The 27,362-nt window shown below is 38.5% G+C and overlaps 1 protein-coding gene and 1 long non-coding RNA gene across 2 annotated transcripts in view; one reads left to right on the top strand and one right to left on the bottom strand.

Annotated features, from left to right (window-relative positions):
• The window catches only part of tcf7 (transcription factor 7), a 76,049-nt gene that overhangs the window by 37,197 nt on the left and 11,490 nt on the right, over positions 1-27,362 (top strand). The window contains 6 exon segments of the mRNA XM_057821256.1: positions 9,722-9,809; positions 16,519-16,623; positions 17,920-18,039; positions 24,528-24,690; positions 26,428-26,535; positions 26,621-26,653. Of these exon segments, the coding sequence (XP_057677239.1) occupies positions 9,722-9,809; positions 16,519-16,623; positions 17,920-18,039; positions 24,528-24,690; positions 26,428-26,535; positions 26,621-26,653 (617 nt within the window).
• LOC130906707 (uncharacterized) lies at positions 23,224-27,362 on the bottom strand. The gene is made up of 3 exons (XR_009061365.1): positions 27,316-27,362; positions 23,852-23,956; positions 23,224-23,276 (listed from the first exon to the last, which is right to left on the bottom strand). It is a non-coding gene; the product is annotated as an uncharacterized LOC130906707 (long non-coding RNA).

The raw sequence follows: 27,362 nt of genomic DNA, 5'->3' as shown, positions 1-27,362 counted from the left end.
CTCTGCCTGGGTCGGCCCCCTACAGGAAGGTGTGGCGCAAAGTCTGTGGGAGTTGTCTTGTCTTGAAAATATGGTGGAGTATATGAATCACCAGAAAATTCATTTTCTGACCTCTGTGACCTTCGACCTTTGACATTACTACCCCAAAATAAATGAATGATCTCTTCTGTTTCATATTGCAATTACAATGCCTGAATTTCCCCTATGAGGGATTAATAAAGGATTATCTTACAGTGGTATGAAAAAGTAATGAACCTTCTGGAAATTCTCACAGTTCTGCATAAAATCACGATCAAATGTGATTTGATCTTTGTCAAAATCACACAAATGAAAATACAGTGTCTGCTTTAGCTAAAACCACCCAAACATTTATAGGTTTTCATATTTTAATGAGGATAGCATGCAAACAATGACAGAAGGAGGAGAAATAAGTAAGTTAACCCTCTGCCTAAGGAGACTTAAAGAGCAATTGAAACCACTTTTTAAAAAACATTTAAGTCAGGTGTGTGCTCAATCACTGATAAGTGGTTTAAAGCTGCCCTGCTCACTATAAAACACACACCTGGTAAGAAATGTCTTGATGAGAAGCATTGTCTGATATGCATCATGGCTAGGTCAAAAGAGCTGTCTGAAGACCTGCGATCAAGGATTGTTGATTTGTATAAAGCTGGGAAAGGATACAAAACCATCTCTAAAAGTCTGGATGTTCATCAATTGACAGTCAGAGAAGTTGTCTACAAATGGAGAGAATTTGGCACTGTTGCTTCTCTACCAAGGAGTGGCCGTCCCCCAAAGATGACACCAAGAGTTCAACGCAGAATATTTAGGGAGGTAAAAAAGAACCCTAGAGTGTCTGCTAAAGACTTACAGAAATCACTGGCCCAGTCCAATATCTCTGTGCACACATCAACTATATGTAAAACTATGGCCAAGAATGATATTCATGAGAGGACTCCACGGAGGATGCCACTACTGTCTTAAAAAAAAAAAAACATTGTTGCTCGTTTAATGTTCGCAAAGAGGCACTTGGGTACTTCACAGGGGTTTTTGCAAAATATTTTGTGGACTGATGAAACCAAAGTTGAATTGTTTGGGAGTAACACACAACGTCATGTGTGGAGGGAAAATGGAACAGCTCACCAACATCAACACCTCATCCCCACCGTGAAGCATGGTGGAGGGAGTTTCATGATTTTGGGCTGTTTTGCTGCCCAGGCCTGGACAACTTGCAATCATTAACAGAAGAATGAATTCAAAGGTTTATCAAGATGTTTTGCAGGAAAACCTGAGGCCGCCTGTCAGACAGTTGAAGCTAAAAAGAGGATGGATGCTGCAATAAGATAATGATCCAAAAGTAAATCAACTTCAGAATGGTTTCAGAAGAACAAAATAGATGTTCTGCAGTGGCCAAGTCAACGTCCAGACATGAACCCCATTTAGATGCTGTGGCATGACTAAAAGACAGCGATTCATCCCAGGAAACTGACTGAACTACAGCAGTTTTGTAGAGAAGAATGGGCCAAGATTAGTCCTGATTGATGTGTCAGACTGAGCTGTAGCTTCAGGAAGGTTGAAGTCTGGTTGAAGTTATTGCTGCCGAAGGGGGGGGGGGGGGGGGGGGCACAAAAAATTTAATGTGATGGTTCACTTACTTATTTTTTCCCCTTCTGTCATTGTTTGCATACTATCCTCATTAAAATATGAAAACCTATAAGGTTTGGGTCGTTTTAGTTAAAGCAGACACTGTATTTTCATCTGTGTGGTTTTGACACAGATCACATTTGATGGTGATTTTATGCAGAAATGTGAGAAATTCTAAAAGGTTCAGATACCTTTTCATTCCACTGTATCTTTTTAAAATCATATCCTGTAGGTTTTTGCAGTAATCCCTTTATCCTTTTTTGGGGTATCAGTATTAAAAACTAAGGAACAAAACAAAAACTCAATATTATATTTTCTGTAAAAAAAATAAATAAAAAAAACCTTCAAATATATACATACTATATAATAATATTTCCTTTTGCTTTCCCTTGTCGGAGAGCCATTTATGTAGAAAAAAAAAAACATTTCAATGATGTGAGAGAGGTCACGCTCAGACAGACGGAAGAAAAGTTCAACAGCGGGGGACATTTGAGTGTATGAGCGCCCCGAAAGGAGCTCCCCCCGGAGGCCATCTTCAAATTACCGTCATCTGCAGGCATTCCTCCGCGGCAAACACGGCAGGGCCCAGTTAAATGCTCCATGCCGCCTGTTGACAAATGACTTCCTTTGAAGGCCGCGCTGATGCTGAACACTGTTTAGTGTGTGAACGAGAAGGTAGCGTGGATGATTTTACGAGTGTGGCGCTGCCTCCACTTACAAATGAACTCATTTCCCAGCAATGTTGTGAAAATAGCGCTCCGTTTTATTGCTGTTTGTTGCCCGGCAAAATGTGAGGTACAAACAAGCCTCTTATGTGCCGTCTCACACACCATTGAAGATACGAATGACTTGAGTCATGAGCTCAGTTATGGAACAAATGAAACTTTCACAGAAAATACATCATGATAGTAGTCCGATTTATGCCTAAATCTTTTGGGGTCTGTTCACGTTTAACATGTGGAAAGTGAAATATGTTCACAACTCATTTACAACTACCGGTAATCGTTGTAACTAGGGCTGTCAAAATTATCGCGTTAAATGGCAGTAATTAATTTTTTTAATTAATCACGTTAAAATATTTGACGCAATTAACGCACATGCCCCACTCAAACAGATTAAAATGACAGCAGTGTCATGTCCATTTGTTACTTGTGTTTTTTGTCTCCCTCTACTGGCGCTTTGGTTCGACTGATTTTATGGACCATGAGCATTGTGTAATTATTGACATCAACAATGGCGAGCTACTAGTTTATTTTTTGATTGAAAATTTTACAAATTTTATTAAAACGAAAACATTAAGAGGGGTTTTAATATAAAATTTCTATAACTCGTACTAGCATTTATCTTTTAAGAACTACAAGTCTTTCTATCCATGGATCGCTTTAACAGAATGTTAATGTTAATGCCATCTTGTTGATTTATTGTTATAATAACCAAATGCAGTACTTATGTACAGTATGTTGAATGTATATATCCGTCTTGTATCTTATCTTTCCATTCCAACAATAATTTACAGAAAAATATGGCATATTTTATAGATGGTTTGAATTGCGATTAATTACGACTAATTAATTTTTAAGCTGTAATTAACTCGATTAAAAATTTTAATCATTGACAGCCCTAGTTGTAACATTTTATTCCTAAAATGGCAAACTATTGGTGTTTAGGAAGAGGATTAGGGCCAGTAGGGGAACAGAAATTCTTTAAAAGTGAGAATTCCGACAATATTCTTAGAATTCTCACTGTCAAGTCTGAATTCTCACTTGAGAATAAGAATTCTGACCTGATTCTCAGAATTCTCACATTGTTTTCAGGATTCTTACTTTAAATGTCATTTTTACGATCCAAATCAAAGCAATCCAATGTTGTTGTTTTTTAACATAACAGCTGTTGTCTCTAATAAAATTGTATGTTTATTATTGTTTTTTTTTTTTTTTTTAATTTATTATTTATTTGATATATTTTAATTAACTGTCACAACTTAATTTAGGACCTACTTGAAAGCAAAACACAAGTAAAAGAAAGTAAATCTTGTCCTCAAGGGATTAAAGTTACAATCCTAAGAATAAAGTCAGAATTCTAACTTTGAAGTGAGAATTCTGAAAATAAAGCCAAATTTTCTTTTTGGGGGAGAGGGTTGGGGGATTAAACTCTTTTCCTGTTCCATACTTACTGACCTAAAAGGATCCCCCCCCCCAATTTTCTTAGAACCATTGTTGTCTTTGGCAGCCCTTTTAAATTTCATCGTTGTCTTAGTCTTTTGGATGATAATACTTATTAGTCTTAGTCTTATTTTAGTCATCTCAAAATGTGTTTGTCGTCTAGTTTTGGTCAACGTTCGCTAAAAATGTTTTCGTCTGTAAAATTGAAGAAATTTACTCCAAAAATAAATTAATTCATTAATACAGGTTTTCCAACTATTTCGAATAAACATTGACAGATGAGTACGTATTGCAGCGTCAACAAGGACAACACCAACTTGGTGATTATACACACTCAGCAGGAAAAGATTACATTATAGTATTTTCAATTAATTATACCCACCTGGACGCCACGAACTGTAAGTACAAAAAAGTTGTCCAATAGTTTAGGAGTACGCTTGCCGTTAGCATTAGCCTAATGCTATGCTAAAGGCTAAAGCAACATTGCATATTATCTCTCGTCAAGAAAAAAAATCTTACTGTGTCTGCATGGGTGCAAGCCTTGCGACTGGGGAGGACACTGCACTGGTGAGTGTGGGTGGCGCAGCACGTTAGATGAGCGCAAAGGCATAGGTTTGCATAGGGACGGTAGGGACATAACAATGCCAACTTTAAAGGATGCTCAAATTGTCACCACCAACTTTTAAGCACTCTTATATGCATGCTATAATGAGTTCAGCTATACAGGTCATTTAGATATGTTGTAAGAATAGAATTGACCCTACCATTATTAAGTGAATTATTTTCATTATGTTTAAACTTACATTTACCCCTTTTCACTTACTGAATGCGCCATTCCATTTTTCTCCTGCTCAAACGCACATTTAATTGGCTAATGACTTGACCCACCTCCGACACACACGCGCATGCTCACACACAGCCCCGACAAAAATTCATGTCGACAACATGCCGCCTCCTTCGGCCCCTTCTAAGAAGGGGATATAAGAAGATTTTTTCGGCCAGCAGCAGCCACTATGAGTAATGTAACGCAGGGGTCCCCAACCTTTTTTGCACCACGGACCGGTGTTATTTGGGTCTTTTTTTCACGGACCGGTGTTCTGACAAATTTTGCAACCCATCAAAAATTGCAACGATAGGGTTCTGCGCATGCGCGCAACGTTAAACATAGCCGCAAAAATGCGCAAATGCAGCGATTCCAAAGTAAACACTACAAACTTTCTTGAAAGAAAGGAATATTAACTTACGTTTGATCATGGAAGGACTTGTAGAAAAGGTCTCCTCAGATACATCCTGCCATGTAAGCTGCACACAACAACTGCACACCGCTCTCACCATTAACGACTTCGCCTTGTCGTTAAACAATAATTAAGAAGCCCGCTTCACAAAGATACGATGTTGGAAATTGTAGCAAGGTTTTCAATGCTTTTGTAGCGATGTCAGGATATTCCAGAATGACTTTAATTCAGAACTTTGGTAGAGTTGTCTCAAATGTACGTTTAATAAGGTCGCCGTTATTTGCGATCTCTACAAGTTGATCTTCCTTTTGCTCAGACAGGCTCGAATCACCCTGTTTATTCACAAACTGGTTACGAATCCACTCCTTCGCAGTTCGTGGGTCTTCGAGGTTGCAGCTCTTCAGGTGCCCTTTTCGCCGTAAAAATATCTCCAAAGACGTCTGTTTTCCAGTCATCTTCGCTCGTGTGGGGGCTAATTATTTCCGGAAAAACAAATGTGCTGCGCCCGCGGCCTAGCAGCAATATTATTATCAAGGACAAGCGCACATAGATACTGTATATTATATACACAAAGAAGATGTACTACTAGCAGTCTAATCAATGGACTTCTATGACGACATTCTAATCTATGCCGTAGTATTATATCTAGAGTAGACAGGGATATTGGTGTGTTAAGCAGGGGCACAGGGTTAATTCAGCCAGAATGTGGTCGTTATTAAATTGTTATTTTTATGCGGCCCGGTAGCAAATGCGTCACGGACCGGTACCGGTCCGCGGCCCGGCAGATGGGGACCCCTGATGTAACGTGTAGGAAGCTGCTTAGAGAGAAGTGTCCTTCTGTTTGTGTTTTCTACTGTTAACGTTAATTAAACTGAGAAATGTAGTGAACTCTGCTGGAAACTATAAAACTAGAAAAACGTGAGCAAGAAGCTGATTAGAGAGATATGTTGCTGACACAGCACAACACAATATATACACAATATAATCATAACTAACTATGTACATTAAAAAATATATATTTTGGGGGATGTCGCGAGCTACCCACACTAGCGTTGCGATCGACTGGTTGATCGTGAGCCACGTAATGAGCACCCCTAATTTAGCCTATCAATTAATTAGTTTCATATTCGTGGGAAATGTAGCCCTGACCCCCTTTCACTCAATCTGTTTGGTCTTATTAATGTCCCATCCCGAGCAAAAAGTCTACATGCAGGTTAAGCTGTTATATCATCCCTACCAATGTTGAGACCAAACCTACGCCCTTGCACGATGCAGGCTAACTACACATAAAATGTCACACAATGTGAACATGTGACTGAAATTATTGCACATTTTGGTCTAGTCAGACGAAAACTGGCTTTGGGCTCGTTACGTTTTAGTCTCCTAAAATACGTTTTTAGCTAGTTTTTCGTCTTGTCATTGTCATGGAAAAAGTGTTAGTTGACGAACTATTTTTGTTATCATAATCGTTGACGAAAACAACACTGTGTCTAATATATATATATATATATATATATATATATATATATATATATATATATATATATATATATATATATATATATATATATATATATATATCTGAAAAAAAAAAATCTCGTACAATAACAGAAATAAACAATTTACCCAAGGAAGGAATAAAGACCAACATTACAGTCGAAGCTGCAACTTTGTACGTCGTGCAGCCAAGCGACCTCAAGGGGGTGCTCTCGGAGAGTGCAAAAAACCATGCTCCTATCAGAATTTTACCAAAGGCAGAATACCCAGTAAGTAGAGCTGGGAATCTTTGGGCACCTAACGATTCGATTACGATTATGATTCAGAGGCTCCGATTCGATTATAAAATGATTATTGATGCACCCCACTCTTTTTTTTTTTTTTTTTTTTTTTTTTTTTAATTTGTTTTGTACATTAGTTCCAAAATTGTTCAAAAATCCTCTCAGGCTAAACCAAACTACTATTTCAGTATCAAGTTAACATATAGCAGTAAACATATATACAAAAATAACAGTAAATAAAAAACTCCAGTCCCCATTCTATATCAGCAGCTTTAAACTACTTTCAATTAATTTAATGTTGTGAATCAACCGTTAAAGTTGTTAAAATTGCTCCTGTTATTCCATAATTTCTCTTTTGTCTACTTTCAACATGTGAAAGTTTTAAAACTATTTTAAAGATAGATTCAAGTCAATATTTTACCTATTTAGGAGTATTTTAGATAAAAAGTTAATTAGGTTCGCTTGGAAGGTTCGCAACAACAGCCTTGCAGGGAAGTGTACTGCTTTAAGATGGCGGCCGTTACTAACGCCAGCATCTAGATTTTGTAGATGTGCTGGTAACGATACCGAAGCTATAATGCATCTAGTCCTATATAAATGATATCTACCGTAACATAATGTGGCTTGTAGCAGCTTTTCGGCAGCAGTCAGGTATGTTTGTTTGTTTTTTTTTTTTTTTTTTATCTCGTGGCATGAATTGAGCTAGAGCCGTGAGTTGAGCATTGGCGTTACCCGAGGGGCCGGGTAATGAGAAGCATGATGTTTAGCTACTCTCGCTCCGTCCCTAATTGCCTAACGAAGACCGCGCAGCGCGCTGAGTGTGTCGTACTTCTGCTTTACTTGGCATATTTCAATAATCGGAATTTGGATGTTTGTGAATCGTTCTCGAATCTTCCACGGCCGAATCGCGAATAATCTAAGAATCGGAAATTTCGCACACCTCTACCAGTAAGAGTTAAAACAGTTAAGAAATGAAAACTAAACACTCAATGTATTTATCATATTGCCATTGTTTGTGTAGTGTACTTATAGTTGGTACGATATATGCAAATTGTGACTAAATAAAAATACAGGAATGATGCAAGTAATGAAAAGAATAGTCTTTAATTAAATCAGAATAAAATGTACCAAATTTTATTTGTTTCAGTCGTATTGGTGTCGAAAATTGGCCCAAAAATCTCCCAGACACTGCTAAGATGCAAGCTAAAATGCATAAAATGTCTCACACTGTGAACATGTGACGGAAACTAACATTTTCGCCTCTTTCGTCTCGTCAGACAAAAACTGGCATGCGTCTCGTTACATTTTACCCCGGTAACACACTAGAAACGTCAACGGCGCATCAACGATAATGCAGTGAAATGCGGCCGTTAAAGTTAATCAACCAATGCACACCAGTCGCAGTGCGGCCGCGTGTTGGACGCGTCCCAGAAGTGCTCAACGCGTCGCATGCGAAAAGAACAGCAGAGTTTGTTATTTGACGCGAGACGCGGCCCCCCTCTGTGCCAATACTACCAGGTAGGATCGGACAGACCGGAAATCACTCCTGAAAAAATACGGTGGATCCGGTCGATTTTCAAAATAATATGCAATCGTAACTTTTCGAGTCCATCAGCTCTCTTGAGGCTGTGGGTAGATCGGGTCACAGTTTACTTGTTGTTGGTTTACTGCTGTCTTCTCTGCTATAACAATATCCAACACGGCAGGACAGTCTTAACTCTGCTTTTAATGTCGGCGCATCAGTACCCCCGTGTTCAATACAAAACCCTCCTACCACAACAAAACAAGTAGGAACTAATATTCACATAGGAACTAAAATTATACAACATAAAATGTACAATATACTACATCACATTAAAACACAATAAAATAAATAATAGCCCATATAAATAAAATAAATTGAAATAATCTAAAACACCTGTAATTAAATAATAATACACAAATCCTGCTACACAATTAAATTTATAAATTTCTGCGTGGTGCTTTAACCATCATTAAAGCTTAGAAGAATGTTCAGAAGAAAAAAAAAAGATTGAGGCATTTAATTTGTAAAATACATGTTAAAATCATTGTCATTGGGATTGTTTTTCGCTTTAGCACAGGACTTTTTTTTTTCTTCTTTCTTTCAATAAGAAAGCTGACCAATACGCAGGGTCTGAAAGGAAAATGGTTGTTGTTTTATTATTTTTAAATACCCGCTATTCTCGCGCGATCTTGCAATCTCCGCTTGAACCGATCGAGCCGCTCCACAGACGCGCTGCTCGTGAAACGCGTCCTATGGAAACTGACGCCAAGCGTCACTGGTGCGTTATCGCGGCGGAATCGTTGACGCGACGTTGACATTTCTGGTGTAATACTGGGGTTAGTTTCCCAAAACGCGTTTTTATCTCGTTATCGTCACGAAAAAGGTGCTATATTTCGTTATCGTCATCATTGACGAAAACAACACTGCATGGAACTCTCTTTGGTGTGGACATGAACACATTGGATGCCATTGACAGCGAATGAATGTTCATTCGCTGTCATCCTCCCACTTCATGTGGATTGGATGTCTCCTGCTGACAAACTCATTTAAAATCAGCGGACTGTTGTGCAGGAGGTTAAAACCACCAATGCTTACAAAGGCCCGCAAATCATTATTTCTGTCCAATGAAACATTTGTATCTAGTTGCTGCCAGTACGTTTTAAAACCACTGTAACCCAAGGTGCAAAGTACATAGTAATTTTTGTGACCTGTCCGTTTGTTCATCCCTTAATATTAGGTTCCCACACTGCTAATAGCACTAATTGCGCAAATGGACTCTTTTTCCAGGGGGCCACCCAACCAACCTAATGATGTGCTTAAAGGAGACAAGTACGTGTGTAGTTGTCATAATTGCGTGCGTGTACATGTGTGTGCCCATAGGCGTTCACAGGCATCAATCACAGGACCTTTCAGGATACTACCCTCTGCCTGCAGGTGGTGTTGGACAGATCACGCCCTCTATGGGATGGTGAGTGTCTCGCATTCATATCACCTGTCAGTGACTCCTGCATGAACTTGTGGTGACCTTTTACGTAATGTTATTTGACGGGAATAGACATCGAATTCATTTCGATTTAATGGATTGGACGTCTTGGCAGCTAATGAGCGATTGCACGCAAATGGTTAAAACAATCAGATATGCTAAAAATATGGCTGTAGTGTGCACTCCAGGCCAGTAGTTGGCAATATGTTTATTTACAATGTTACTGTTGTCACGATACTAACATTTTCAATTCGATATTGTTACTCGAAAAAATACATTAGGGCTGCAACGTTTAATCGATTAACTCGAGTATTCGATTAGAAAAAAGATTCAAATTAAATTATGCTGCTTCGAGTATTCGTTTAATTAAAGTGACGTTGCAATGGTTTATTTTGAAAGTGTTTGCATTTAGTTTTATTGATTTGGGTGGATACACTGCCCTCTCTTCTGCCTCATTTCACATGACTGAATCCAGCTGCTCCACGTTAAGACCAACGTAAGCTAAGTTTTTGTTTGAGGTAATGTTTGTTTTAATGTGTTCTTAATTTAGCTTACAGGTATATTTAGCCATTTATTGTGGGAATATGTGTTTGAACTACTTGTTAAGAACACTGTAAAAAACAAAACAAAAATTAGCGTTTTATAGCATTTAAGCTAGCGGACTTTATCTACGTAAGTTAGCCAATTGTTCTATTGTTCTGCATAGATTCTTATTTATTTTTTTATACCGTTTGAGGCTCGGCTCAGATATTTTAATTTGTCATGTTACTTATCCGATTAGTCGATTATTTGTTCATCATCTAAGTTGTTCATCGATTAATCGACTACTAAAATAATCGATAGCTGCAGCCCTAAAATACACAATACCATTTTTGTAACTACAAATAAAGAATAGATAAATAAAAAATCAGCTCTTTCGGTGCTATTGACAATCATGTAAATTTTAAAATTGTAATTTAAACTCTTTAAATTACTTTATCACGAGTAGACATCCAATCCATTTCCCACCCTCCTACTTCAAATGGATTGCATTTACTCACTGGAAAATGTGTTCCTCCTCTGGCCAAGATGCACCCTTCCACCAATTCCTTAATCAGTAGTAGATGTCCAACATCCGTTAATTTGCTGGCAACCCTCCCACTTCGAATGGATTGGACTTCTATTGCAATGACAGCCAATGAGTTAACATGCAAAAATATCCTCCATTACGATCAAAAGTAGTGCAAATCGAATTTACCTAATGACAACAAATTACAAAAACAAAGACATGAGTATCGATACTTGTGCAATCAAATATCGTCTCCGGATACAACCTTTTAGTATCTTACTTGGCTACTTTTTGATAGTTTTTACAACCCTGAAAAAACTTTACACCAAATCATCTCAAATAAGTGCCATCCCAGTCGAAATGAATTCGACGTCTATCGCCATCAACAGCAGAAATCAAGTTAAGTACTGCAACATTTCTATCCAGCGTTTGGAATCCCCAGTTGACGTCTGCCTCTCGTGATCTCTGGAAATGAGGACGACTTGAGCGGCACGGAAAGTCTTGTGATAGCTAAATAACCTAAAATCGAATTATCACCAAAGAGCTTTGGTTTGATCTAAAATGATGTTGTTTGTTTGGCAGTGATACAAATGACGTTTTTTGTGCGTAAATAGTTTTGGGGCCATTTAATTGTTAACATGACTAAATATGTCACCCGGAAGCCAATACTAGTGTGGCATTACGATCTCGGTACAGCAAGGAAAGAGTTTTTGTTAAATTAATTTCCGTACTTTTTTTGTCTTTAGAATAGAATAGAATAGAATAGAATAGAATAGAATAGAATAGAATAGAATAGAATAGAATACTCTTTCTTTTACGTAAGTAGGTCACAATAAGGCAATCTGATTGCAAACTAAACATCATGTTTAAGATGAAAGAAACATTTTTGGGGGAAAACATGAGTTGAAAGTTTTTCAATGAATACATTCAAATAGGGCTGCAGCTATCGAATATTTTAGTTGTCGAATAATCGATGGACTAGTTAGTTGCAATAATCGAGTAATCGGATAAAGCATCGGATACATGAAAAATTAAAATACCTGAGCTGAACCTCAAATGGTATAACTTTTTTTTTAATGAGGATCTATGTACAACAAAAGAAGAATGAATGCATTAAAAAACATTACCTATAACAAAAACTTAGCTTACGTTGGTCTTAGCAGGGAGCAGTTGTATTCAACCATGTGAAAAGAGCCAGACCAGAGGGCAGTGTATGCACCCTAATCAATAAAACTAAATGCAAACACTTTCAAAATAAACCATTACGACGCCACTTTAATTAAACGAATAGTCGAAGCAACAAAATTTAATCAGAACATTTTTTTCTAATCGAATATTCGAGTTAATCGATTAATCGTTGCAGCACTTAATGTTGCATTTTCCCCGTTATGTTAGATGATAAATAATCGATCCAAACAAAGAAAAATTGAAAAATAATGTTTAAAAGGGTAATTATATGAAAAAGAAAATCTCGAACACTCCTTGTTGTCTGCGATTTCTGCATCGCAACCCTTGTTATATCACCATGTTTCACCCATAAAATCCCCCAAAAATCCGGCTGTGGCCATTCACAGCTTTGTCTTGACACTCGGTGATACATGCTACATGGAGTTTTTGGATCAAAACATGGTAAGTACGCGATAATATCTCGTTAAAATCGTGGCGTCTTTAATTCTGCTCTCGCTTGCTCTCACTTCCAGTTAGGGTTTTGCTGTTTAATTTTTTTTTTTTTTTTTTTAATGCCCTCCTGTTCAAAATTTTTCTTCCCCCAGAAAATTGAGATTTTAAGCTTTGCAATGATATATCACACATGCATATAGGACAATTTTGAAATTTAGCCAATTGCGGGTCTCAGAGCTGAACTCCAAGTCACCTTAGTGTTTTCCTTTCATTTATTTCATTTTCATGTAACAGTTATTATTTCTTCACCATTATTACTTTACATCTTTTATCTTTTGATTTATTTTTTTTACTATTATGAAGTTGCAATTCTGTTTGATTTTTTTTTTCAATTGTATTTGATTTACTACACATTTTATTTTTCAGATCTTCGTAAAAAGATTTCATTTGAAAAAGAAATTGTCCCCATGTTGCGTTGAATCTCCATTGTTGCGGATTGTTTACAACGGGAGCAGTTTGGGATTACGTCAAATGTCATGCCCATTTGTCGTCAAGTCTTTCTTGGTCCCCATACATTTCCGATCGGTGACAATTTTATCTTTCTCGGACAAGAAGTCTTTACTGAGGAATTAGCGGCTTTAATGTGGATAATCTGCCCGTTCCAGTCCCTGGGATGATGTTTTTTGATTAAAGACAAATGATCGGTGGAAATGTCAAACATGTTGTTTTGTTTTGCGACAATAATTTTTGACGCTTGTGTATTCCCATGTTTGACAGATTATCCCGGATTATCTTGTTCCTTTAATATTATTGTCTTTTAGCGAAGACGATTTGACCACAATCAGTCGTTCAATGAGTATTTTCACGGAAATGCAAATTAAATGAGTTTATCACTTAAAGACAACGCTCCCATTTCAAATGGATTGGACGTCTATCGCCGTCCATTGCAGCCATTGAGTTAACATGTTCAAAGCAAACTTTGACCATCCATCATTAGTTTGGTGGCGCTGCGGCGTGACGTTCCGTGTCAGCGCATCTATTGAGAAAAAAAAGATTTGTAAAGGTGGGTGGGGCCTGTTGCATATCAAAGGCTTTCTGCCCTGCCCCCCGTGGTGTTTGCATGCGCTATGTGTGCACCTCATAGTGACACACATTTGTCAATGCTGACCCCCCCATAGGCTCCTCCCTATGCTTCACAGCTCCTGATCGGAGACACCAGAAGATTCTTTCACATGAAATTTGTTCCCTGGATACCTTTATTTTTAGGTGGTACACACATATACACACATTGTGGAAAAAAAAGAACAAAAAAATCATATACGCCTGTTAGTATGGGTAGAATGAAATTCTTAATATTTTGTATTTTTGTGTGTGTGTGTGTGTGTGTGTTTTAATTCTGCTGCATTCACATACCGTATTTACTGTCGTATAGGTTGCAGGTTTTTTTACCAAAATTTTCACCCTAAAATTCGGGTGCAACGGACACATCGGATATGCTTTCCTAGCTCTGACCATTACCAAATTTAGACTGTCGTAAAAATGAAAAAGCAGATAATTTAGCATTAGCAATGCATGCTAGCTATACAGACAAGTTAAAACTCAAAAATAATCTATAAATATCTAATCAGTGTTGTTTTTGGCAGCCCTTTTAATTTTCGTCTTAGTCCTACCCCGGTAATACACCAGACACGTCTACGGCGCGTCACCGTGACCGCCGCGTCAGCACAGTGAAACACGGCTGTTAAAGTCGATCAGCCAGTGCACACTAGTCGCAGTGCGGCCGCATTTTAGACGCATCCTAGAAGCGGTTCAACATGTTGAACTCGAAAAGAACAGTAGAGTTTATTATTTGACACGAGAAGCGACCCTCCTGCGTCAATACTGCTAGGTAGGATGAGGCAGACCGGAAGTCACTCGTGTAAAAATACGGTTGATCCGGGCGATTTTCAAAATAACATGCAATTAAATTTATTAATTTGATAAATTTAATTTTGGGGGCGACCGTCAGTGGTGCGTTGATGCGCTGGCATCGCTGACGCGCTGTAGACGTGCCTGGTGTGTTACTGGGGTGAGTCTTTAATACTTACTGTACGTCCTCAAGTCTTCGTCATACTTTAGTCATCTCAAAATGTGTTTGTCTTCGTTTAGTTTTTTTTGACGAAAACCCAAGACTAATTTTGTCGAGTTTAAGTCGACGTTTTCTAAAAACGTTTTCGTCTGTAAAATTTTAAAAAATAACTCCATAAATCAATAAAGGTTTCCAATTATTTTGAATGAACATTGACAGACGAGCACATATATTGTATTGTCTGCAATGACAACACCAACTTGATGATAATACAGGAAATCAGTATTTTATTTTCAATTAATTATACCCGCATGGACGCCACGAATATACCCACCTGGGCGCCACGAGCTCTATGTAAAAAAAGTTGTGCAATAGTTTAAAAGGATGCTCTCCCTAATGCTAACGCGAATGCTATGCTAATGCTATGAGTTACATTTAGTGTGTGATGATCATCCAGCAGACATCTTTGAAGGCTAAAGCAGCATTGCATATTCTCTCTGGCCAAGATAGGAAAACAAATCTTACCGTGTGTGCATGGGTGCAAGCTTTGCGACCTGGGAGGACACTGCACTGGTGAGTCGGGGTGGTCACATGAGTAACTCAACCAGACACTGCTACGATGCAGGCTAACTACACATAAAATGTCCCACAATGTGAACATGTGACGGAAACGATTGCGCATTTTCGTGTCGTTCTGGCATTTGTGTTGTTATGTTTTAGTCTCCCAAGACACGTTTTTAGCTCGTTATCGTCTCGTGATCGTGATGTGAAAATTGTTCGTTGACTAAATATTTTCGTTATAGTCATCGTTGACGAAAACAACACTGTACCCAAGAAAGGAATAAAGACCAACATTACAGTCGAAGCTGCAACTATGTACATCATGCAGCCAAGCAACCTCAGGAGGATGCTCCTGTCATAGTTTTACCAAAGGCAAAATACCCAGTAAGAGTTAAGATAGTTAAGAAACAAAAACTAGAAACTCAATATATTTATCACATTGGCATAGTTTGTGTAGTGTACTTATAGTTTTTATTATGAATGTAAGATTTTACTGAATAAAAATACAGTCAAGCAATGAAAAAAATAGTCTTTAAATCAGAATAAAATGTACCAAGTTTTATTTGTTTCAGTCATATTGGTATCAAAAATTGGCCCAAAAAGTGGTGCGAGGGAGGATCAACCTAAAATACCTACTTTTTTACCAATAAACTAGGAGTGCGACCTATCTGCTGGAGTGACCTATACGCGAGTATGTACGGTACTAGAATAGAAATGATATTTTGTGTTTGTCACAGATAACAAACAAATTCATGTTCTATTTCACACGACTATGAATATTTGTAAAATAATAATAATTTCAAATGTGCTATTTTTTCTTCTTTGTGCAGTCTTCAAAAAGAATTTCATTCCTTTATTTTGTATTTTATCACTCTCTACAGTTTAGATTTGTTTACATACTTTTGTGTTGTTGCAATGGCTTTTAAAATTATATGTTTTTTTATTTAGCTTTTTATTTCATTTGTCTATTTCTTACTATTATTGATATGTTTTGTAATTGTTAACTATTTTGTTCTGTGGTTATTTAGGATTTTACTTTATTTTATTTTTACATTTATTCACAAATTACTTTTACCTGTATGTGTTTACATTTTTATGTTTTTATTATTTTTTAATGACAAATTGTATTTATTTGATATGTATCTTATTTTTCATAATCTTTCCATTTATTTATTTCCATGTATCACTGTTTAAATAATATTATTCGGATTACAATTTTACTCCCAGGTGTTGTGTGTGTGTGTGTGTGTGTGTGTGTGTGTGTGTGTGTGTGTGTGTGTGTGTGTGTGTGTGTGTGCGCCTGTATTTGTAAATATTTGTGTATTTTCCCCCCCAACTAAAAGTGTGTTAAGTATCGTAAGTGAAAGCCATGTTGTGGTTGTGCTGTGCTATGGTAGGCAGAAGCAGAGGGCATATCCTGCCTCTCTGCCCCAGAGCAGTTTCCGACCATCTTTCCCCTCCGGCCTCCCAACTGCCTCGTCCTACTCCGGGTGCTGCAGCAGGTAGCCCAAAAAAAAAAGCACACAAAAAATTCCTCCTAAAAAACTGTGAGTCGCTGCTCGACTGTTGAAGTGCATCAATGTTCGAGTCCCTCGGCGCTGCTTTGAAATGCCATTTGCTTTCATTCAAGGCAGTAAAACGTGGCTCCAAATTGCTTTTTATGTCGCAAGTGTTGTCTTTGTGCAGGCTGCAACTGACTGTGATAGATGTCCAATCTATTTGAAGTGGGAGGGTTGGAACCATTCATTCGCTGCCATCCTCCCACTTTTTATGGTTTGGTTGTCTACGAGAGATAAGTGATGAATTCATTTAAATTCACAGCACAATGTTAACATAAATGGACGTCTGTCATCGTCAATGGCACTGAAAGAGTCAAGTTTTAGACATGCATTGGGTCAGCTGGTTCAATTGACTACTCTAAGTGCTTGAGTTAGAGCAAGTCCAAGTTAGTCAAATTTCATTGTGAAAATATTCACTTTAATCCAATCATTCCACTTTTGATGCACAAACACGAGATAAGAAAATGAGAAACTCAAGCGAGGACGTGTGACGATCACTTGCAAATGTGTGTGCTGCTTAATGTCTTCTGTAATTCACTTATCAATGTTTTTGCCTCATAAGGTCATACTGTTGAAAAACAAATTAAAATAAAAAAATAAATAAATAAGATTAGATAATTTAGAATTCTCCTAATGTGTTTTTTTTAATCATGTACATTTGTATTGAGTTGATTTCCCACAAAAAATATTTTCACTGTTACCAACTCATGCATTTTCAAACAATTGCTTTTTTTTCCTGTGTTGCAAGCTTGTATTATTTGAAAATTATATTGAAAATTAAAATTTTAAAAAGGCAATTTAAAAGAAAATATTCATTTACCAGACTTTCATGAGAGGTTAAATTTAATGTATTGTGATTTTTTTTAATTCTGTATTTTTCATATTTTTGCTTATCTATAATCACAATTTATTTGTATTCATTTTGAATAGTTGACGCTGTTTAATAAGAAAAAAATGATGGAATGTTTTGTTGTTGTAGTCATTGTAAGTTTTCGTGATTCATTGGTGAGAATCGCTTGTGATTGTCGCTGCTGTTCGTCTCTTTCGTATAGCTTGCGCGCCCTCTAGTGGCTATTTTTCTCCACATCCATGATTTTCCTTTCATTAAGTGACCGGTGGACGGAGAATGATGGAAGATGTTGTTATTTACCTTCTTATCGCTTACACGCCTTTGCTTAGCATCTATTAGTTTTAATAGTCATATTTCAATGCGTTTTTTTTTTTCTCTTGTGTTATCAGGTTCTCTCACTCTCTGGTGCTGGGCCCATCCGGCATGCACCCCACGGGTATCCCGCACCCCGCCATAGTGCCCCCTTCGGGCAAGCAGGAGCATGAGCATTATGACAGGGGCATGTACGTGTAAGTATCGCACAAATATCACGAGCTGAGCGGTTGTAATTCATTTATTGATATTTGATCAATTTAGAAGTGCATTACCATAAACAAAATTCTATAAAAAATAATTATCAATGATAAAAAAAAAATGAAATAATGTTAAAACTAGGGTTGTTCCGATCATGTTTTTTTTTTGCTCCCAATCCGATCCCGATCGTTTTAGTTTGAGTATCTACCGATCCCGATATTTCCCGATCCGATTGCTTTTTTTTTTTTTTTTTTTCCTCCCGATTCAATTCCAATCATTCCCAATAATTTTTCCCGATCATATACATTTTGGCAATGCATTAAGAAAAAAATGAATAAAACTCGGACGAATATATACATTCAACATACAGTACATGAGTACTGTATTTGTTTATTATGACAATAAATCCTCAAGATGGCATTTACATTATTAACATTCTTTCTGTGAGAGGGATCCACGGATAGAAAGACTTGTGACTTTGTGTATTGTGACTAAATATCTAGTGTATTTGTTGAGCTTTCAGTAAATGATTCTGTAGCCATGCCCAAATGCATGATGGGAAGTGGAACCATGACTGTGCGTAGTGCTACCAATTGATATATCTTCTCTGCGTTGGGAAATAACAAAAAGTGTTATGAAAAAGATCAGTTGCTACCTTGCTTCCCCACATTGCTTCCCATGACATTTCTAATCGTATGGAAAGGGATTGTAAGGCTTTAGCCCATTTAAAAAAGGCTCCAAAGGCTGCCAAAATTCACTCTACTCATTTTACGCTGCTTTTTATCTCTCTATATAGGTAAAACGGCGCCGTTACAGATTGAGCGCGACAATGCGTGAGTGGGTAGTGCAGTGCATGCATTAATTGCGTTAAATATTTTAACGTGATACATTTTATATTTCATAATATGCAATCTAGGGTTGTTCCGATCATGTTTTTTTGCTCCCGATCCGATCCCGATCGTTTTAGTTTGAGTATCCGCCGATCCCGATATTTCCCGATCCGATTGCTTTTTTTCGCTCCCGATTCAATTCCAGTCATTCCCGATAATTTTTCCCGATCATAAACATTTTGGCAATGCATTAAGAAAAAAATGAATAAAACTCGGACGAATATATACATACAACATACAGTACATAAGTACTGTATTTGTTTATTATGACAATAAATCCTCAAGATGGCATTTACATTATTAACATTCTTTCTGTGAGAGGGTTCCACGGATAGAAAGACTTGTAATTCTTAAAGGATAAATGTGACTTTGTATATTGTGACTAAATATTGCCATCTAGTGTATTTGTTGAGCTTTCAGTAAATGATACTGTAGCCATTTAACTTCTGCCCAAATGCATGATGGGAAGTGCAACCATGACTGTTCGTAGTGGCACCAATTGATAAATCTTATCTGCGTTGGGAAATAACATAGGGTGTTAAGAAAAAGATCAACTACTACCTTGCTTCCCCACATTGTTACCCATGATATTTCTAATTGTTGAAAGAGGGATTGTAAGGCTTCTGCCAATTAAAAAAAGTCTCCAAAGGCTGCCTAAAGTCACTCTACTCATTTTACGCTGCCTTTAAGCTCTATATATAGGTAAAACAGCGCGATTATAGCTTGAGCGCAACAATGCGTGAGTGGGTCATGCAGCGCATGCGTTAATTGCGTTATATAAGTATAACACCACCAAATAGTTTAACGTGATTAATTTAAAGAAAATTAATTACCGCCGATAACACGATAAGTTTGATAGCCCTACTTTAAGCCAAAACTAAAGACTCTGGATGAGTGTAAGACATTTTGTCTGTAACGTTAAATACTATTAGAAAACGATGTAATTAAAACATATATATATATATATATACTGTATATATATATATTTTAAAAAGGTATGTCTGATATTTTTTTGCCGATTCTGATACTTTGAAAATGACGTGATCGGCATCCCGATCGATCGGGACATCTTTAGTTAAAACTTAGGACTGGCGTCCACATATTCTTTGTAAATTGATAAAACAAGCGCTTGTGTGCTATTACAGGCTGAAGGCTGCCCTCTTCTGGTCAAGTCGTCACCTAATGACAACTCATACCTTACAGGGAACAACAATGGCGTACCGCAAGCAACATGTCACTTCCGCTCATTAATATTCATGACGTTAGCTAGCTACTGTTGCTAAGGGGGGGACACGCGACCGTTTGTCCCCGACTGGAAATGAATGGAAATCGTGTACGAAGGAGATGTTTATAGAGCTAAACCTACCAATTCTCTCTGAAAATGATGTCCCTGGTGCCAAATTCACCGGCAAAGATGTGGAAGAACATAAAAATGTTCAGTTAAAGAGATGGCTTGAGTGTCGAGGGCTGGAAAAGACAAAAAAACGAGCCGACCGAAGCATAGCCTTAGCTTTTTTATCGACACCTTTTTCATACGCGACTGATAATGATATTCTCCTGTTTCAACAAGCTATCCTTTACCACCAGCCCTGCCTTTCTTATGTATTACATTCTCTGGTTGTCCTATGTCTCTGACCATTCTTGGCGGTAATTTATATTGTTTGTTTTGTGTAGCGATCGGAAATGCTACTCAGTGACAGCCAACGCTTTTAATTTTTTCATTGATAACAAATCTTCATTCTATAATTTATTTACACGTCCCCCTCACTAAAGTTGTTGTTTTTTTACAACAGAAAATGTAACAGTGGCAGTCAGATACCATTTTAATTCTTTTTCAGGTCATTTATTGTCATACAGAACCAGCACGGCACAACGTCACACTAATAAATAAGTTAAAAATATCAAAATGGCTTACCTCTTTGTCCTTTGAAAGACAATGCCAAACCAACAAAATGTTTACTGCATAACTGTTTACTGCCGAGCTGGCGTTAAAAGTCAGCGCAAGTTGATTCATACTTCACATTTAGTTTTTGGTTTCGGGAAACGTATGAAGAAAACATCCTTCATATGCCGTAATGTCTAGAGTCGTTTCTACAAGTTCCAAAAAAGCAATGTGTGATCGGCATGTTCGTTTTTGAAAGATTACCGGAGAAAAGTAGCAAAATTAACATGGTTTCTATGCGAGGGCGGGTCTATAATGTCCCGCTTCTGCTTTACTCCTGCTGTACGATTCGACGTCACAGTCTAAAAATAGCATGCGTGCGGTACGCCATTCCGCACTGCCTTTACAGGAAAATTCACACAGAAAGATGCCCTCTACTGGCGAACTCCTAACTATATTTCCACAATTAATTAATCAGCCCTGATACAAAAAATCAAAAATCAGGCTCTGAGGATCGATACACACTAGTTCATGCTACATAGCTAACAAATTTCAAAGTTAGCGTCCACAAGAACAACAACAACCTGACTGGCGACTTGATAGGCCTTCAGCCTGTAAAAACCTAAACCCATAGAGATCTGGCACAGGTGGACATTACATTTTGGGTCATGTAGGCATGTAGGCCACAGTATTAACATTTCGAATAAAGGGTGTGACAATTAGGGCGGGGCGATATGGCCTTAAGCACGTATCACGGTAAATTGAGCAGATTTACCTCGATAACGATAAATGACGATAAATTCGCCCAAGCGGACAGTTATATAATTTGAAAATCTGAATCAATGCATGAAAAACAGATTAACCGTTTATCGTTGATTTGTTTACCTGCTTTCAATTTAATATATTTAACAATTGGGCATGCAGTCGAAACATTAAGTATATAAAAATTTATTGTAAACAATAAGAATTCAAGTATGAACATTTATACCAGCTTGTATGGCTTGAACAATGTCCATTGTCAAAATCAATTTGCCTGTGCCAATATGTCATTGTAATACAAATGACTTACAGCTTGAACAGTACACTGTAATACAAATGACTTACAGCTTGAACAGTACACGTCAAAAAGACAACTTATTGTTAATGGCTGCTGTGACATAATTACTTAACACAAGTGTTTACTTCAAGGTTTTAGGTTTTTTTTTTTCCGCAGTGCATTTTTTAATACATGCAAGCACATATGAACCCCCACACAGACACACAAACATTAAAGCTATTTTGATCTTCTGCAAATGAAACATTTAAGATTTTATGATGGCAGTAATGACACAGAATTAAGCACATACAGAAAAATAGCTGGGGCCATTAAACAATCATATTATAATTTTCACTATTGGATTGTACTTTATGCTGAATGCTTTACCATCACAAAAGCTATCAGAGAAATCACACACGTACAGAGATAAAAAATAACGCGACATACTAATTGCTAGATGCCTCATCCACTCATTAAGTTCAGCCGTTTCGACAAAGTTAGAGCCGCTATCCGACTCCATCTCGTTCATTTGTAGCGTTAACCGTTAGCCTATGGCCTGGCTACCAGTAGAAAGCACTGAAAGCACCCTCTCCGGAAATCGTGAGAACAAGGGAGGACAGCGGGTGAAAGCCCGTCTGGATGCCGCCAAGAGTCTACTTAGTGTCGGGTGAAAGTTTGGCGAACCTCCCTTAAGCCACACTCCATCACGTTTGCTTGTAGCGTTAGCCTAGCAGGCTTCTGTTTGTTTGGCTTCCTGATGACCACGTGACTCCATACGTAAGCACACTGACTGCTTTCTTAAAGGAAATGAACATAGCCGAACAACACAGCGTCAAAGCGGGATGAAGAGACTATATTTTCTTGTTTTATTAAATTACCGAATTTACCGACATGATCAAAATTACGTCGGTCATCGTGAAGAATTTCGGTTACGGTAAATTTTCGGTTTACTGCCCTGCTCAAGTGACAATATATCGATATGTTGACATATCGCGATACTTTGTATCCCAATAGGTTATGGATTTTCTCCCGCCAAAGAACGATATCTCGTTTCAAAAAGATATCACAGTTTTAGAAAGTTTTTGCTAAAACCAGACCTAATTTTCCACTAGAATAGTATTTCTGGTAACTTATTGCCTGCTATAGACCCCAATCACCAACGTCACACAATCACGTGATCGCTGTATTTTGCCGCCATATTGTCCGTCATTGTGTGACCGTATTGTCAATGATCATAGTTTCTAAAGGTGGATTCATTTGCAAATTATGGAAGCCCCGGTGCTTTCAGACGCTGTAAACTTATTGGATGAGTTGCATAAAAGCATATTTGGAAAAGCTTCGGTTGATCCAGTCGCCAGATCCACATTTGATGCCCAAATCGATGTTTCCTCCCGTCCAGTCCCTTCCCGTGCGTCAGAGCTCGTCCTGAGACCACAAAATTTCCAATCATACTCCAGTTTATGTCACGATGAGGAGTTGGGTACCCAAAATCGGCACCGGCCCGAATATAAACCGACATTTGGGCAGCTGAGCGTCACCGTTGTCACGATTGTAAAATGAAACTTGATTGGCGGTTCAACAACGGGCCAGTGTGTGCAAAAAATAGCCGCCCCGAGTGAAATGTCCCCCCCTGACGGGAGCGCTTATTTATAACGCTTGATTGAAGTGAAAACATCAAATGTTTTCATGGACGCATTACAGTAATGGATTTACGACTGTAAAATCAGTTTTAAATAATTAAATTACACAAAATATTATTAGTGTATTTTAGTAACAAATCGTGGACTCGGCCATCTTTGAACAGAAATGTATTAGTCTACAGGTGTTCACGACCATATCCCAATGACAATCACACAGGTATGACATTTATTAGTTCAAGCAGAGTAAAATAATACATATTCACGGTACAAGAATGTCGTTTGCTTGTGGGCGCTCCCGTCAGGGGGGACATTATACGCGGGGCGGCTATTTTTCGGCACAACACCTGTCGTTGCGCTCACCTTCTTGCTGCCCGACCGTGGCGACGAGCTTCGTAGTCTCAGTCTGGTGATGTCTGCGATCGTGTTAGCATCACGACTATTGATGTTTTCGCCGCTGTCTGACGGCTGTCGACACAAAGGCATCATGGACCGAGATAAACAAACCGTGCTGATTTAGAGATTTTCCCTTTTAACAATGGGCACACAGTAACTACTAAAATGACCGTTTATCTTCTCTGTTACTGCAACGAACCGCCACACATGCCTTCACCATTTTGATTAATCAATGTTAACGATTGACTGGAAGGTTTTTGGGTTCGTTTACTAGGCGGTGATTCCTTAGACAAGCAGAAAAACACGCAGTAATAGGAGGAATGTACGTCGCGGTAATATGTGAACACGATGAGCTGACGGACAATATGGCGGCACAAGTCAGGGGGGGGCGGTGTGGTGACGTCACATGAATGGGGTGTATTGACGGCACTGGACGTCCAATTCATTTTGACTCGGAGGGGGCAAAATGGCACTCTTACGTGACGATTCATAAAGAACAGAAAATACTAACTCTCCCTATAAAGAGTTAAATGTTCCAACTCTATCGGCTTCCACTGACAACCATAGGCATTTAATCCATTTTGACTGGGAGCAAATTCTCACTACAAGCCCTAGACACAAAAGCCCAACTCTTGTCCACCAGGAAGCCGCACTTGGAGGCCAAGCGGGAGAAGGAGCCCAAGAAGCCCGTCATCAAGAAGCCTCTCAATGCTTTCATGCTCTACATGAAGGAGATGAGGGCCAAAGTCATCGCAGAGTGCACACTCAAGGAGAGCGCCGCTATCAACCAGATACTCGGACGGAGGGTACGTGCACCCGCGAGAACTTTTGCATAAAAAGATACAAAAGTGTCCTATGGGTAGATAAAGCCGTGCCTACTTTGTAATGCTACAGTGCCTTGCAAAAGTATTCGGCCCCCTTGAACCTTGCAACCTTTCGCCACATTTCAGACTTCAAACATAAAGATATAAAATTTTAATTTTTTGTCAAGAATCAAGAACAAGTGGGACACAATCGTGAAGTGGAACAAAATTTATTTGATAATTTAAACTTTTTTAACAAATAAAAAACTGAAAAGTGGGGTGTGCAATATTATTTGGCCCCCTTGCGTTAATACTTTGTAGCGCCACCTTTTGCTCCAATTACAGCTGCAAGTCGCTTGGGGTATGTTTCTATCAGTTTTGCACATCGAGAGACTGACATTCTTGCCCATTCTTCCTTGCAAAACAGCTCGAGCTCAGTGAGGTTGGATGGAGAGTGTTTGTGAACAGCAGTCTTCAGCTCTTTCCACAGATTCTCGATTGGATTCAGGTCTGGACTTTGACTTGGCCATTCTAACACCTGGATACGTTTATTTTTGAACCATTCCATTGTAGATTTGGCCTTATGTTTTGGATCATTGTCCTGTTGGAAGATAAATCTCCGTCCCAGTCTCAGGTCTTGTGCAGATACCAACAGGTTTTCTTCCAGAATGTTCCTGTATTTGGCTGCATCCATCTTCCCGTCAATTTTAACCATCTTCTCTGTCCCTGCTGAAGAAAAGCAGGCCCAAACCATGATGCTGCCACCACCATGTTTGACAGTGGGGATGGTGTGTTCAGGGTGATGAGCTGTGTTGCTTTTACGCCAAACATATCGTTTTGCATTGTGGCCAAAAAGTTCAATTTTGGTTTCATCTGACCAGAGCACCTTCTTCCACATGTTTGGTGTGTCTCCCAGGTGGCTTGTGGCAAACTTTAAACGAGACTTTTTATGGGTATCTTTGAGAAATGGCTTTCTTCTTGCCACTCTTCCATAAAGGCCAGATTTGTGCAATGTACGACTGATTGTTGTCCTATGGACAGACTCTCCCACCTCAGCTGTAGATCTCTGCAGTTCATCCAGAGTGATCATGGGCCTCTTGGCTGCATCTCTGATCAGTTTTCTCCTTGTTTGAGAAGAAAGTTTGGAAGGAGGGCCGGGTCTTGGTAGATTTGCAGTGGTCTGATGCTCCTTCCATTTCAATATGATGGCTTGCACAGTGCTCCTTGAGATGTTTAAAGCTTGGGAAATCTTTTTGTATCCAAATCCGGCTTTAAACTTCTCCACAACAGTATCTCGGACCTGCCTGGTGTGTTCCTTGGTTTTCATAATGCTCTCTGCACCCTGAGACTATCACAGAGCAGGTGCATTTATACGGAGACTTGATTACACACCGGTGGATTCTATTTATCATCATCGGTCATTTAGGACAACATTGGATCATTCAGAGATCCTCACGGAACTTCTGGAGTGAATTTGCTGCACCGAAAGTAAAGGGGCCGAATAATATTGCACGCCCCACTTTTCAGTTTTTTATTTGTTAAAAAAGTTTAAATTATCCAATAAATGTTGTTCCACTTCACGATTGTGTCCCACTTGTTGTTGATTCTTGACAAAAAAATTAAATTTCATATCTTTATGTTTGAAGCCTGAAATGTGGCGAAAGGTTGCAAGATTCAAGGGGGCCGAATACTTTTGCAAGGCACTGTACTTCTAGTAACGTGGCAAGTTTGTGTTTGTAGTGGCACGCGCTGACCCGCGAGGAGCAGGCGAAATACTACGAGCTGGCGCGCAAGGAGAGACAACTGCACATGCAACTGTACCCCACCTGGTCGGCACGAGACAACTACGTAAGACCGCCGCGGCATCGTCATCTTTGTCGCGTACGCACGCACGCGCAGCAGCACAGCTAAGTGTGCTGTTGACCTGTTGCAGGAGGCGGCAGGCGAAAAGAATAAAGCTGATTGGGTAGGGAATCGTCTTGGGGGGGTGCAATACGCCAGTATGCATGCAAGGGATTGTGGGTAAAACCAACAAGGGCCACGCCACTTTCCCTCCGCATGCTTCCTTCCTGGCGAGGGGCGGCGGCGGCTTGCATGTTGCTATGGTACCAACAGGCGATATGACGTAAAGAGGACAATGATGTCATCACGCTCGCAGGACAGTTTGTAAGAGAAACATGAGCCGTCCTGTCTTAACGATGTGAAAGACAAAACTCTTAATGCTAATGGGAAATTTCATATGAAAACAATCATCTTTCACACTTAAAATAATCTGTGAGAAACTAATACCAGTGCTTTTGAACAAGGGATTTGAGAAAAATGTTATTTAAAATTTTCCCTCATCAATTACTTTCTTTTGCCATAGTGGAGAGTGATTTATATTTTTTTAATTGTTTTTTTTTCTCTACTTTTAAAATGAACAAAAACTGAAGATATTACATTTTTATTCATCTTCAAATATTGTGGTGAGGGGGGTTGAAAATAAAATAATTTTAAAATATTCTGCATTTAAAAATATTTTAAATGTATTTTTTATTTTCATGAGTGATCATATACTTTATTTAAAATTTGCAATTCTTTTTTGGGGGTGGGTGTTATAAGTTTGTGTGTGGTGTATTGGCTTCTTACCTTTCAGCCCAGATAAAATCATTCCAGGTCAACTAATGTTTTCCCTC

Source organism: Corythoichthys intestinalis, chromosome 18 (genome assembly GCF_030265065.1).
Source record: "Corythoichthys intestinalis isolate RoL2023-P3 chromosome 18, ASM3026506v1, whole genome shotgun sequence".
NCBI classification, from domain to species: domain Eukaryota; kingdom Metazoa; phylum Chordata; class Actinopteri; order Syngnathiformes; family Syngnathidae; genus Corythoichthys; species Corythoichthys intestinalis.
The sequence above is the reverse complement of the archived record's forward strand: the minus strand, read 5'-3'. Positions and strand labels throughout refer to the sequence as shown.